At 38.4% G+C, this 15,994-nt stretch overlaps 1 protein-coding gene across 1 annotated transcript in view; it reads right to left on the reverse strand.

Moving 5' to 3' along the window:
• The window catches only part of PPA1 (inorganic pyrophosphatase 1), a 29,078-nt gene that overhangs the window by 1,394 nt on the left and 11,690 nt on the right, over positions 1-15,994 (reverse strand). The window contains exons 3-10 of the mRNA XM_003928640.4: positions 13,010-13,063; positions 12,070-12,189; positions 9,171-9,257; positions 8,142-8,268; positions 4,372-4,499; positions 4,026-4,111; positions 1,875-1,944; positions 788-830 (exon numbers count right to left, since the gene is read on the reverse strand). Coding sequence (XP_003928689.1) covers positions 788-830; positions 1,875-1,944; positions 4,026-4,111; positions 4,372-4,499; positions 8,142-8,268; positions 9,171-9,257; positions 12,070-12,189; positions 13,010-13,063 — 715 coding nt within the window. The remainder of the gene's footprint in view (positions 1-787; positions 831-1,874; positions 1,945-4,025; positions 4,112-4,371; positions 4,500-8,141; positions 8,269-9,170; positions 9,258-12,069; positions 12,190-13,009; positions 13,064-15,994) is intronic.

Genomic DNA, 15,994 nt, shown 5'->3' on the forward strand with positions numbered 1-15,994 from the left:
AGTGGCTCATGCCTGTAATCCTAGCACTCTGGGAGGACTAAGTGGGTAGATTGCCAGCCTGGGTAACATGGCAAAACCCTGCCCAATCAGGGTTCAAGACCAGCCTGGTTCGAGAACTGGTTTGAGACAAACTTGGACAACATGGTGAAACCCTGTCTGTACAAAATATTAAAAAATTAGACAGGTTTGTGGTGGCATGTGTCTGCAGTCCCAGCTATTTGGGAAGCTGAGATGGGAAAATCACTTGAACCTGGGAAGGTTGAGGGTACAGTGAGCTGTCACTGCGCCCATGTACTCCAGCCTAGGTGACAGAGTGAGACTCCGTCAAAACAAAAAGCAATCCAGGCACAGAAAGACAAATACCGCATGATCTCATTTATATTTGGAATATAAAAGGTGAACTCACAGAGGCAGAAAGTAGAATGGTGGTTGCCAGGAGCTGAAGGATGGCGAACCAGAAAGGTAATGGTCAAAGGGTACTAAGTTTTAGTTTAGACAGAAGGAATACGCTTTAGTGGTCTGTTGCACTAAATGTCTATTTCAAAATTGCTAAGAGTAGATTTCAAATGCTTTTACCACACACCAAATAATGATTAAGCATGTGAGGTGATGGATTTTTTTAATTAGCCTGATTAAATCATTCCACATGGTAAACATGTATCAAAATATCACACTCTATCCCATAAATATATATAATTATCATTTGTCAACTACAAATAAAAGTAATGTCATTTTTCCACATATGTACATAATTTTTAATGAAATTTTACTGGAATAGAAATCTTACCATCTGTTGGTACTGTGCAGGCAGATTCACAGGGTGGTGGTAACTAAAATATAAAATATTAAAATCTATTAGTCTGATCTCATTTTTAAAAAAGCTAAAAAGGCATACAGACAAACATTTTAAAAATTCTGAAGACTATATCTAAATTATAGAATCTAAACATAATTTATAATATGTAGGAATAATAGAAGGTTTGCTCTACCGCTGAGATGCTAACAAATTCAAGCCACTTGACTTTTTATGATACACAGAATAATTAATTTTTTTTGAAATAATAAAAACTAATTAATGCATATATAACAATTCTATATATACACGCATATTTATAAAATATGGGCAAAGTGTTCTCACTGAAAAATTATAATAGTTAACCACTGGCTTTTCCCTTACAATTTTTCTTATTAATCTCAACTTTGTCAGGATTCATACATAAATAAAGATAAATCTAAATGTACTGGCTTCATCATTAAATTGTCCTTTTTACCTTGTTCTACTCCATTTACAAGGCAGGAAAAAAGTCAGACTTCATTTTCTTTTGTTTTCCTTATTTAATAGTATAAATGAAAATAATTTAAGATGATCTCATTCAATCTTTTGGTTAATCCAAACCAAATAATTAAAAATAGTACAAAAACAAAATTATTGCTTTGACAGGTGCTTTTACTACCTCACATGAAAGTGTTTCTTAGATTATAAATCATTCCTGCAATGGTACCTAAAACTTGATAACTTCCTCAGTCCTTGCTATAACCAAGTCAAGTAAATTCCCATTGGTTCTTTTGTGGAAATGGCTTATGATGGGTCATGGGCACACGAGTTACTTGGTACATTCTGGAACCATTTTGATTTTTACAAATTTTACTACCATGCTATCTGTCCAACTTATGATTGATAGAATCACTCCTTCAGCTTCTCCCTCAGTCAGATGTCCACTTATATGTGTTCATGGTTTCTAATTTCAAGACTTCACCCAGTAACATGTATACAAAGGGCACTCAAGTATTTGTCAAAACAAATACTTCCTCTCCTTATTTAGCAACAGAGTTTTTAGCAACTAGGTATTTTTTTTAAGGAAACTTTTACATACAGCATCCACAATGGCTCTGGCAGCATCAGGATCACACTTGAAGGGGCTCTCAGACACAGTTGTATTCATGCTATTAAATAAAACAAAAGTGGTCATAAGACAAAATAACAATAATTCTCTTAGGAATTAAAAAATAAGTTCAAAGTGGTTGACCAGGTGCCATTCAAGTTTAGTTTATTCCAAAGCTTTTTCACCTATATCAAACATTCTAATTATTGATTTTGCCAAGGCATAACTATTCTTGTGATCAATTTTACTCAAATATCTTAACAAGTTCGGATTTAATAACCTGAGATTGAATGCTTTGTAATTCTCACTGAAATAGCTGAGAATTGCAAATTAAATTCAGAAACATATCTTTCCTAATTGGAAAAAAAAAAAAAAAATGAAACAAACAAACAAAAAAACCCAGTTCCTGTAGTGTTGGTGAGACATCTGAAACAGATACTTCTGGCAAGAGTCCTGGTTCAAACATTTCTGAAAAATAATTCAGTAAAATTTATCCAAAACCTTTTAAGAAGCTCATAGTTGGCCAGGTGCAGTGACTCGAAACTATAATCCCAGCATTTTGGGAGGCCAAGGTGGGCAGATCATGAGGTCAAGAGATTGAGACCATCCTGGCCAACATCATGAAACCCCATCTCTACTAAAAATACAAAAATTAGCTGGGTGTGGTACTGCACACCTGTAGTCCCAGCTACTCAGGAGGCTGACGCAGGAGAACTGCTTGAACCAGGTGGTGGAGGTTGCAGTGAGCCAAGATCGCACCACTGGGTGACAAAGCAAAACTCCATCTCAAAAAAAATAATTTAATTAATTAAAATAAATAAAAATCATCTGGAGTGGTGGCGCACGCCTGTAGTCCTAGCTCCTTGGGAGGCTGAGACAGAGGGTCACTTCTCTGAAGCTACAGTGAGCTATTATGGTAACACTGCACTTTAGCCTGGGTGAGAGAAAAAATGCTTTTATTTTTAATGACATGAGGGAATGCTTATATATAAATTTTAAAAATCATAAGACAAGTTGTATAATAATATAATCCTAATTTGTTTTTTTTTTAGTCCACTTGAGTCTAAAATATGGATTATGTTTTAAAAATACATTTTATTTTGTTTAGCCATAGTTCAGGTTTTCCTATATATTGATCATTATAGTATTAATATATGTGCCCAATTAGAAATATCCCATCAAAATGAAAAATGAATCATCTTTGCTTACCTATTATTTAACATACATTAAGATCACTTTCATAGAACTTGTAAGATACCACAAAATAGAGAAGTTAACTTAAAAGCCAAATCTTTTTCCCTATTTTTTTTCTTTTGAGACAGGGTCTTGCTCAGTTGCCCCAGCTCAAGTGCAGAAGTGCAATCATCGCTCACTGCAGCCCCGATCTCCGGGGCTCAAGTGATCCTCCCACTTCAGCCTTGCTACAGGCAAGCACCACCACACCTGGCTAATATTTTTAATTTTTATTAGAGATGAGGTCTTGCTATGTTGACCCCTTCAGTCTCAACTCCTGAGTTCAAGTGATCCTCCTGCCTCGGCCTCCTAAAGTGCTTGAATTACAGGAATGAGCCATAGCAATCAGCCAAATGTCAACTCGTAGGATTGTACATTTTTACGTAAATGTATAACTCTTTTCCATTTTTCTTCTGTTTGTGGAAGGAAAATGTTTTTGGTCTATAGGAAATTAACCTGACACAGAATAAAAGGTTTCTGGGAGAATTAGTTTTTGTACATTAGGATTGTATCATACTCTTTTTCTTGAGACTGAGTCTTGCTCTGTCACCAAGGCTGGAGGACACTGTAGCGATCACGGCTCACTGCAGCTTCAACCTCCCCAGGTTCAGGTGATCCTCCCACCTCAGCCTCCCAGGTAGCTGGGACTACAGGTGTGTACCACCATGTGCAGCTAATTTTTGTACTTTTTACAAAGACAGGATTTCTCCATGTTGCCCAGGCTGCTCTTCAACTCCTGGGCTCAAGCGATCCAACCACCTTGGCCTCTCAAAGTGCTAGAATGACAGATGTGAGCCACCACATCCAGCCTTGTATCTCTTTTCTAAGTGAAAGTAACAGTACAGTGTCATATGATTATTAAAACCTTTTGTGCTTTGTGTGTTAAACATGCAAAGTGTTTACACTTACCAACTAATTCCTTTTCCATCTGTTTTCTTAGTCACTAATGCTTTCCAATGGTCGTGAGTGCTTTTAATAATATCAATTGCAAAGTCCTAGAATTTGAAGAGATTTGCATTACAATAACAGGGTATTCTTTTTCTATTATCAACATTTACCTAAAGCCTGATACTTTGTCTCTTTTGAATCATTTTCTTGTACTAAAAATAGAAGAGAATATTAAAGTGAATAAACACCAAGACTGTGTTATGTTTTCAGACTTCTGTTTTATAAATCTTTAGATGGTAACAATATGGTTAAATTGTAAGTCTCAATACAAATGAGCCTAAAACTATGGTTCTGAATGACATGTTACCTTATCTTTAAATTCTGCATTAAAAGCAAACTCATTTTCTGGTTTTCCATCAGGAACCTTATACCTTCTAAACCAGTCCACAGTAGCTTCTAAGTAGCCAGGTTTCAGCCGTTTGACATCATTGATATCTGAGAAGAAACATAAGATGACAGTGAGAATGACTTTAAAAAAAAGAAAGAGGACAAGCAGATTTCAAGATGCATGAATTATACTTTCAACAAAAATTTCAAGTACTTATTTTGAAAGAGTTGTGGAATGACTTATCACGGAAGTTCAAGATTATGTTGGAGAGAAGCCCCTTGTTGAGAAGAGAAGCCATACACATACACATTGAAAGGAAATCATCTAGTATCTCAGAATAGCTCTGACATTAAGTACAGAGAATGATCAGTACCGTAGTAATCTCTGTTAGATAAGAGCAAACAGCTGGTGGCAACATAATGAAAGAACCAGTTTGGCAAGTATAGATAATTCCTATAAGAAGCATACGAGATACTGAAAAAGACAGAGGTTATCTTTTTTTTTTTTTTTTTCCCAGAGACAGGGTCTCATTCTGTCGCCCAGGCTGGAGTGCAGTGGCACGAACATGGCTCACTGCAGCCTTGACCTCCGGAGCTCAGGTGATCCTCTCACCTCAGCCTCCTGAGTACCTGAGACTATAAGCATGTACATGCCCAGCTAATTTTTAAACATTTTGTAGAGATGTGATCTCATCATGTTGCCCAGGCTGGTCTCAAACTTCTGGGCTCAAGCAATCCTCCTGCCTTGGCTTCCCAAAGCGCTGGGATTACAGGCTTGAGCTACTGTCCCTGGCCCAGAGGCAAAGGCTACATGTCAGAGGATCACAACTCTATGACATACTAAAAGATAAGAAAAATGTGTTAGATTGATATCCATTGATGGTTTACGTGTTAAATGTGACTAGACTTTGCTGGATAGTACAGGCATTGTACATTACAATACTTCAGTTCTGGCCAACACAAAGTGTACTTCTTAAAAAAACTTTAAGTTTCTGTATAGCAATCAATAATGGCTAGCCTTAATGTCACCAAACTGCACTTTAAACAACAAACTCCTGCAGTGCAAGCAGAGATACACATGCTAAAAAGTCAGTTAGGAAAAGTATTATGAGGAAGAGAAATACATTCAACAGCAAAAGAAGCTTATTTATATTTTTAAAAGATGACGTTCCTTTAACCCAATTTATAATCTGCATAAAGAAGAGCATACATTCTATGATCAGAATATCACTAAAATTATGAAAACCTTACAGAATGCACTGGAAAATGTTTAAACACTAGTAAATTTCAAAGAACTTATAATTTACATAAAATGCATCACCTGATGTATAAATAACTTGGAAATCCAGAAATCCAACATGCTAATGTTGATGTTTTCCAATACCAAGAACCAAGTCTCCAATTATTCAGACACCAACTGGGTGCTCAGTAATTCAGTGTGATTCTATCTACCTGGAGATAGCATCAGATCTCAAAGGTTAGGGGCTCAGTCTCACAAGACTGCCCTACTTCAGATGCCTCCTGTACTTTTCACTGATCAGCTATAAATTTTGGGTTTCCACAGTTCTTTCCCAGGCTCCCTAACTTGCTAAAATGGTTCACAGAACTCAGGAAAACACTTAAGTTGAACATTCTGTTATATGCATACAACTCAGGGACAGCAAATGGAAGAGATGGCACAGGGGCAAACAATAGTATCGACAACAGGCATTGCCTTAGGTTGACATTTACAGAAAGCTGCACACTACTTGCACCATGGGATCGGCCACCTTGAGAAAGTTTTCAGGGTTCTAATCACCTCAACTGCAGGGAAATAATGCCTTAGTAAATTAGTGCTGACAGAGTAATGGGCTTGGCTTCACTAACTGTGGCCGCAGCATGCCATGTTCTCTTGTATAAGAAGTACATTGGATATGCACACACTGACCAAAAGAACAGAGCCATACCACCAAGTCGTAAACAGATGGTGTGAACACACTCTCACCTTTCAAAATTGAAATGAAACGTTAAAGGACTGGCATTCTTCCAGTCCTTCTTCAATGAATTCACACACATGCAAATACACATCCCATCATATTGAGGGAACATGCTCTCAAAGTGACTCTTATCACTGCTGATACTGACCTCCATCACCTGACTGAGGCAGTGTCTGTCAGGTTTCTCTGCCGTAAAGTCATCCTCTCCTCTCCCTCACCCACACTGTATTCTTTGGAAGGAAGTCACCATGCACAACTCATAATTAAGGAGTTGGGGGGCACTCCACCTCCATGAGAATGGAGTATCTACATACATTATTTGGAATTCTTCTGCTTTGAGATTTGTCTATTCTTCCTCATTTGTTTGTTTATTCAATTATTTATTTATGTCAGTATAGCATTACACAGCCAAAACAACCCAAATGTCCACCAACTGATGAATGGATAAACAAAAGGTAGTGTATACACACGATGGAATAATATTCAGCCATAAAAAGGAGTACTGGGCCGGGCGCGGTGGCTCAAGCCTGTAATCCCAGCACTTTGGGAGGCCGAGGCGGGTGGATCACGAGGTCAATAGATCGAGACCATCCTGGTCAACATGGTGAAACCCCGTCTCTACTAAAAACACAAAAAATTAGCTGGGCATGGTGGCGCGTGCCTGTAATCCCAGCTATTCAGGAGGCTGAGGCAGGAGAATTGCCTGAGCCCTGGAGGCGGAGGTTGCAGTGAGCCGAGATCGCGCCATTGCACTCCAGCCTGGCTAACAAAAAGTGAAACTCCGTCTCCAAAAAAAAAAAAAAAAAAAAAAAAAAAGGAGTACTGACAGATGCTACAATATGCAATATGGATGAACCTAGAAAACATTATATTAAGTGAAAGAAGCCAGAAAACAAACAACAAAAAAATCCACATATTGTACCAGTCCATGTATATGAGATACCTAGAATCGGTAGAATCACCAAATCTATAATGACAAAAAGCAGATGAGTGACTGCCAGGGCCTGAGAGGAGGAGGACATAGGGAATGACTTGAACGAGCGGCAATGGCTACACAACCCTGTGAATGAATCAAATGCCACTGAATTGTACACTTTAATTAAAATGGTGAATTTTATGTTATGTAAATTTTACCATCACCAAAAAAAAGGGGGGGGGAATGAAGTGCTGATACATGCTATGATATGGATGAACCTTAAAAACACTTATTTCACCAAGTGAAATAAACCAGACACAGAGGCCACCTATATGATGCCATTTACATGAAATGACAGCATAGGTAAATCCATAGGGACAACGTAGATTGGCAGTCACCAGGGACTGAGGGAAGGGGGACGGGGAGTGATTGCCCATGGACACAGGATTTCCTTTTGGGCTGATGAAATGTTCTGCAATGAGAGGGTGGTGATGGTTGTACAACTTAGTGAATATACTAAAAACTACTGAATTGGACATTTTACAATGGTGACCTTTTGATATGTGAATATCTCAATGAAATGTTTTAAAATAAATAAACATAGCAACTGAGTACTGGTCTGTAGGGAAAGAAAGGACCAAAAAACCCAGAACCTATCAGATTTTTTCTTTCCTGGAATGAAGGGTAAAGTTTACTTAGTTAATTACAAGCGCAGTCATAGAAATAATGCCTGTCCAGTGCTTTGCTCCTCCATCCTTGAACAGTTTGAAGGTATGGGCCTACAGTTCTGTCCTTACAGGTTAGGTTTAGTGCTTATGAATTAATTAGAAAGACTTCAGACTCCTCCAATTTTCTTACCATTATAATTGGCTGCATCAGGATCATCCACATTAATGGCAATGACTTTCCAGTCGGTTTCCCCTTCATCAATCATAGCCAATATGCCTAGAACTTTCACGCCAATTATTTCACCTCTTGCACATACCTGAGAGTCAATAGCCAAAGTCAGGACAATATTACAGAACAAAACTCTAGAAGAAAGTTTTACTTGGCTAACTTACGGAAATAAGAAAGAGGCCAGGTTTTTGTGAACTTACCTCAAGGTTGTTCCTTTAAGCCAATTTTTAAAACCTAGGTGAGTAAATGCTTCATTGGTCCTATTAAAGTTGAAAATAGGACTTATAGGTCCTATTTTCTTACAGGTCACAGGGAAACCAGTACGTAGCTCAAGGTAATCAATGTTTTTTGCACTATCATTGACTATACTGAAGAATAAGTCCTCCACAATCTCAAATATGCATCTTAACATGCTTTACCTTTTATAAAAGCCATTGAATTAAGCAAGTTAAAAACTTTATGACTTAAAAAACAAAATGATAACTTTGTTTTTAGTTGTTTACTATTTCTCTGAGCCTGAGAAAGACATAAAGAAATAACTATAATCAGAATCTTAGAACAACCCTACTTGCTGGAGGAATTACTACCATGAATCTCCAACTCATGAGGTTATTTGGTTTGGGTCAATATTTACTGATCACTCTAAATTGCTAGACAAGGTTTGCCATGTACTGAGAGGGAATTTCCCTCCTGGCATCTTTCACTTATTGACTAATTATCCACCTTCTAAAGCAATGCAGACCCTGTTCAGTTCTTCTAGATATATGTTCCATCATATATGCACACACACATTTTTTCCAGACTAGGTTTAAATGTATAAATTATAATATACAAATTCTTAAAATGCAACAGAAGCTTCTAATATCCAAAGAGATATCATTATTTCACTAATATTCATGTATTTTATTCACAATATTTTTTAAAGTATGAACTTTGTTATTCTTTATTAATATCTCAACACTAAAGAAAAAAAATGTCACATTTCATTACCTTGCCTCCAATTTCACACACATCAATTGGGTCATTGTCACCACAACAGCCAGTATGTTTATCATTGTGCCCTGGGTCTTCCCAAGTCTAAAAAAAATAAGACTTAGTGTATATTGTTCCTATACATACTGACAAAATGGATCGTGTTGAGAATAACAGATAACATTCTATGACTCTTCAGCTATTTTTTTCTCATTGTTTTAATTCTTTATTTGCATTTCAGAATCTTAACTACATACAATATTTTCTATTAAATGCTGGAGCTCCTATTATACATATAATGCTAAACTAAATTGAAGCTTTAAAACAAATAATGAATGATCCTATTTAAGCAAGCAAAAAACCAACTACTTAATAACTGAGACAACAGGGAAACACAAATATAGACCCAAGTCTTTACTTTAAAAATGTGTGGTTTTAGGCTGGGTGTGGTGGCTCACACCTGTAATCCCCACACTTTGGGAGGCTGAGGCGGGTGGATCACATGAGGTCAAGAGTTCAAGACCAGCCTAGCCAACATGGTGAAACCCCGTACCTACTAAAAATACAAAAATTAGCCAGGCGTGGTGGCGTGTGCCTGTAATCCCAACTACTCAGGAGGCTGAGGCAGAAGAATCGCTCGAATCCAGGAAGCAAAGGCTGCAGTGAGCTCAGATCACACCACTGCACTCCAGCCTGGGCAACAGAGCAAGGCTCTGTCTCAAAAAAAAAAAAAAAAAAAAAAAAAACCCACAAAAAACAAAAAACAAAACAAACAAAAATGTGTGGTTTTGGCCGGGCGCGGTGGCTCAAGCCTGTAATCCCAGCACTTTGGGAGGCTGAGGCGGGTGGATCACGAGGTCAAGAGATCGAGACCAGCCTGGTCAACATGGTGAAACCCCGTCTCTACTAAAAATACAAAAAATTAGCTGGGCATGGTGGCGTGTGCCTGTAATCCCAGCTACTCAGGAGGCTGAGGCAGGAGAATTGCCTGAACACAGGAGGCGGAGGTTGCGGTGAGCCGAGATCGTGCCATTGCACTCCAGCCTGGGTTAACAAGAGCGAAACTCCGTCTCAAAAAAAAAAAAATGTGTGGTTTTTTTCTTTTCTTTACATAAGCCACTGCACCTGGTCTTAGACTTTCTTTACAACAAATTCCCAAAACAGAAGTAGGTAGTCAATAATAGTAAAGTGGAAAGGTTACTTTTTTTTTTTTTTGGAGACAGAGTCTTGCTCTGTTGCTCAGACTGGAAGGAGCGCAGTGGCCTAATCTCGGCTCACTGCAACCTCAACCTCCTGGGTTCAGGTGATTCCCCTGTCTCAGCCTCTCGAGCAGCTGGGATTACAAGCGTCTGCCACCACACCTGGCTAATTTTTGCATTTTTAGTAGAGATGGGGTTTCACCGTGTTGGCCAGGCTGGTCTCAAAATCCTGACCTCAGGTGATCCTCCCGCCTTGGCCTCCCAAACTGCTGGGATCACAGGTATGAGCCACCACACCCAGCCAAAAGGTTATGTCCTGATGTTAAAAGTATCATCACTGACCAGGAGCTAAGACTGAAAAGTTTAATCAGGATTTTCTGGAGCTTTACATGACTGGTTTTCTTTCCTTCCTAAATTGTAAGCCAGAGTCCTTGCAGAACAGCTCATAAAATAACTGATAGCCTGTGCCAGCCAGGATATTAGATTTAAAATGTAGCTGTTGCATTGGTTTTTTTTTCCTCCAACTGGAACACATTACTTAGATTTGTTTGTCTACTAAGCTGGAGTAAAGGCAAAAAGATAAATGAGAAGGGGGATAAAGGAAGATCACATCTAACAAATCCAACATTAACAAAACACAATCCAACCCACAGAAGAGTAAGTCTTTCAGCAATGTTCTCCTACAGATGATCTAGCAAGGCTAAACACTATTAACAAATCAACTGAAGTATAAGGTGAAACACTGTAATTAAGACAAACAAATGACTTTGTGTTTACCTAACTAGCTAGATGGGCCGGACCTATGTTCTACTATCTTATAGGTTGTTTCACAGTAGGCTCCATTTAACAGACCTCATGGTTAAGAAAAAAAACAAACCATTTATCAAGAGGAAAAAATTAAACTGAATATTTAATTAGTGTCACATCATTAAATTATAAGTGCCATAGCATTGGCCTCGCCAAACCAGAATTTATTCATTATAGACAAGATTCTAGTGATTCTTCACTCAAAATATTAAATAAGAACCTTCTACATACTGACATTGTGCAGGGAATAAATGGGTAAACAATGTCCCTCCGCAGGGCGGTGACTATTTAAGAAAACGGGTTCCCCTCATTACTTTACCACAAAGAGCTTGACCTGAAGAAGAGGGAATCAGGACTCTAAACATAAAAGTCAGCAGCTATGAAAGCTTGTGTGTGCAGGTGTGAAGTGCTTTAGTTTTTTAAATAACCATACCAACTACATGCTGTGACTATCTCAGGGGGGCGATATTAACATCTGAAGGAGAAAGAAAGAGAGGCAAGTTAGATAAGCTAGAAAGTGGCCATCTTGGGATTTGAACTCTGCTCTGTCTGATGCCAAAAATCAGTGCTTTTGACTACTACCATACACGCTTTCTTGACTGAATAGACATGCAACTGAGTCTGTAGAGAATTTATATAGCTTATAACCAGCCCATAGAAAGAAGAAATATTTCAGAAAAGAATAAATGTTCAAATCGGAATTTAAACACTGTAAATATTTACCTTTCAGTTTATCTTGAACATAAGGTATTTAAGGAAGCATTCAAATGAGTTAATTATCCCTTCTTATGTTTTTAAAATCTACCATAGTAAAAACTCTCCACAGGTATTTAAATCTTTTTTACTAATAGCAGTAAGTGAATATTTAGTAAGCTAAAACGTACATTGTCAGCAGCTGCATGAAGACATACCTGAGGGATGGCACCATAGTTCCAGATGTATCCTTTATACGGGAACAAATTCGCAACGTAACGAAGTTTTCCTTTTTTCACATCTTGTTTAATGGGGTTTAGAGGGTCCTTCGTTGCAATCTGAAATAAAAAATTTCAAATGGTTGCATATTTGGATGTGAAATACTATTCAAATAAGGATGTGAGGAAATGAATTATGGTATCTATGTTCCCTAATTCCACTTTAATGATGTATTTTATCCCTAACGCTTTTATAATTGAACTAAAGGTGCTTCCAAAATCAGCCATTAAGTGGAAAGCTTAAGTGAGGTATACAGGAACTATCAAGAAGGGAAAAAGAACATTTACTAATCCTAGAAAGCAAAAACTAAAATTAGCTGGGATAAATTCTAACATTTGAGTAATAAAAAATACCATAATTTTTATTAAAAGGGCAAAATAAATATCCAATTTCAGCTCTCCTTTACATAATTTAAAATTCTTCAAATACTTGGGTATTGATTACACAAAACATGTGATGACCGTAAAAGAGTTTGTGATATAAAATGTGTTATCAATATCCATAACAAAAAGGCAATGATGGTAGGTATCATCAGAAAGAAACTAAAACAATGCAACTGAAATTCCAGGGAGATTATTTGTGGCTGGGTGACTAAGGAGCAGTCAGTGATGGGCTTAAAGAGAATAAAAGTAATTCTTGGCTTTGGGAACAGTGGAAGCAGAAATGTTGGAAAGGAAAGATGGAGGTATATTAGTAAATAGTTGAGTTCAGATGGAGCCCAAAGGGAAGACTGGTAGGCAGTGGGAGATACAACTAGGAAATAGACTGGGACCAGACAGAAAAACCCCGGAGTTCAGACGGTTCATCCTTGATCAAGTCAGTGTGACTAGATCAAAACCAATATCCTAAGTCTGACGCAAACGTAAGGTGAAACGTTACCTCCATTTTTGCATTAGACCAGCGTGGTACTTCGACTACCATGTGGAACACATCCTGAAAAAACAAAGAGAAGGTGAGATGGTCACCGGAGCCAGTTTGTTCTCTGAGGGAGCATGCCCTATGTCTTCCAAAGTTAAACTGTTCATCGTATCAGATCTTTGAAGTCAACTGGACTTTGAACCAAATGCATCCAAAAAGAGAATGATGGATGAAGAAATAATGCAATTATAGGAAAATATTAATTATAGAATCAAGGTGGGTCACTATATGATTGCTGACTGTATAGTTCATTTTAATTTTTTACTTTTGCTTTTAAATTTTTTTGTAGAGAAAAGGCCTTACCATGTTGCCCAGGCTGGTCTCAAACTCCTGACCTCAAGTGATCTTCCTGCCTCCACCTCCTAAAGTGCTGGGATTACAGGCGTGAGCCACCTCACCCAGCCAACTTACTATATAACTCTTAACTTTTCTGTTTGCTTTAAATTTTTCATAACAAAAATTGAGAGTGGAAAGAATGCTCCTAGGAAGGAAAGAAACAGTTCCTAAATAAACACAACAGAACCTGTACCTCTGAAGAAGGTCATTTTCAAAACTCTCTCCAAGGGCCAGTGTTATTTCCTTCAGAGACACTGCGATTACTCAAAATGTTTTTGGAGCTTCTATTTCAGAGACGGTTTATGAGACAAACCCCAAGTCAGCCTAATTACTTGGTTATACTTTATTTGGCCATATATGACCATGACTGATGTTTTAGCATCAAACAAAACTCATCAACTTCATTGCCCACATTATTCTCCCAATTTGGCTGTTTTTAGAAATAAATCCCCTCTCAAAAGGACTTTAACCTTGAAGATAAGAGAATATGTTCTAAAAAGATTTTAATCAATGATACTTCTATTGTAATGGGTTTACAGCCTTAAATTGACTACTACAAAATAGGTGATATACTCAGGGAGTAAGTTCCCATGGAGGACTAAAGCAACCATAGGTTTCTTTTTCTTTTTCTTTTTCTTTTTTTTGAGACAGAGTGTCGCTCGTTACCCAGGCTGGAGTGCAATAGCACGATCTCGGCTCACCGCAACCTCCGCCTCCTGGGTTCAAGCAATTCTCCTGCCTCAGCCTCCTGAGTAGCTGGGACTACAGGCTCGCGCCACCATGCCCAGCTAATTTTTTGTATTTTTAGTAGAGACGGGGTTTCACCACGTTGACCAGGATGGTCTCGATCTCTCGACCTCGTGATCCACCTGCCTCGGCCTCCCAAAGTGCTGGGATTACAGGCTTGAGCCACCGCGCCCGGCCAAGCATCCATAGGTTTCTACTCCAAGCCTCCTGACACTGTACCTACCCAATAAAACATAAAAACCAAAAGAATGGAAATGTTACTTAATTCCAGGACTGGAGAAACTGCTCCATCCCTGTATCTCTCTGAAATAACCAGATGGTTTAGAAAATGTAACACTAATTGTTTATACTGGGTAGAAAACCTCAGAACCAGGCTGGGTGCAGTGGCTTACACCAGTAATCCCAGCACTTTGGGAGGCCAAGGCAGGCAGATCATGAGGTCAGGAGTTCAAGATCATCTTGGCCAACATAGTGAAACCTTGTCTCTACTAAAAACTCAAAAATTAGCTGGGCATAGTGGCACACGCTTATAATCCCAGCTACTCAGGAGGCTGAGGCAGGAGAATCACTTGAACCTAGGAGGTGGAGGTTGCAGTGAGCCGAGATAGTACTACTGCACTCCAGCTTGGGCAACAGAGTGAGACTTTGTCTCAAAAAGAAAAAAAGAAAAACCTCAGAACCAATTTTTGACTAAATTTCACCTTACTCACTAAGTTTTCAAGAATTGTGTCTATCTAGTACCACTGCTCAGGTGTAAAAATGAGAGAGATCTGTGTAGGTCTGTGAAAAGAACAAGTTGGGGCTTGTAGTTGGGAACAGTAGTACCCTAAAGCTTCACAAGATGGAGCTGTTATGACATGAAAGATCAACTGAAGAGCTCACCAAGGTTAGTTGTTAATTTTGTTGAAATGCCACCGAATCACTCCTTCAAGAAAAACATAGCAAATAGAGCTGAAATAACTAATTCAAAGTTTGGAAACTATATTCAACACTTTGATAGCATTAAATGACAAATATGTATAGACTCTCAAAATACTATTACCTAATAACACAAACCTACATAATTAATGGGAAGGGAAAAAATCACAAGGAAGAAAACATCCTTCAGAAAATGGTAAAAGAAATTCTACTGCAAACAAAAGCTTGAAGGTCTGGTGTATTTTAGAAATTAGCTGGGCAAAAAGCTGCAAGGAGTACCTGCAAAAGCCAGAGTCAATTCATTGATTCTTTTTTCAACAAATATTTGTTGTGGACCACCAGGAAGTACCAGGCACTTTTCTAGGCTCTGAAGACTAGCAATGAATAAAATCAAAGTTCTTTTAACTCCCTAAGAGTTGGATCTCCAAATCAGGTACTTCCAGCTTGCAGACCTCAGGTACAGCTTGGGGTGAGTGACTTGTCTGTAAAATCAATATTTAGCACACTTTCAAATGCATGTAGATGTGTGATAGGAATTACTTCCTTTAAAAAAAAAAAGAGAGAGAGATGAGATCTTAGCCAGGGGTGGCTACTAACGCCTATAATCCTAGCACTTTGGGAAGCTGAGGTGGGAGGACTGCTTCAGACCAAGAGTTCAAGATCAACCTGACCAACACAGCAAGACCCCCATCTCTTAAAAAATTCTAAAAAAGAGAGAGACGAGGTCTCACTCTGTCACCCAGGCTGGAGTACAGTGATGCGATCATAGCTCACTACAGCCTCCAATTCTTGGTCTCAAACGATCTTCCTGTCTTGACCTCCTGAGTAGCTGGGCCTACAGGTATGTACCCTCACACCTGGCTAATTTTTTTTAAATTATGTTTTTGGAGATGAAGTCACAATATGTTGAGCAAGCTGGTCTCCAATTCCTAGCCTTAAGCAGTC

The sequence above is a fragment of the Saimiri boliviensis genome, chromosome 12, assembly GCF_048565385.1.
Source record: "Saimiri boliviensis isolate mSaiBol1 chromosome 12, mSaiBol1.pri, whole genome shotgun sequence".
Taxonomy (NCBI): Eukaryota; Metazoa; Chordata; class Mammalia; order Primates; family Cebidae; genus Saimiri; species Saimiri boliviensis.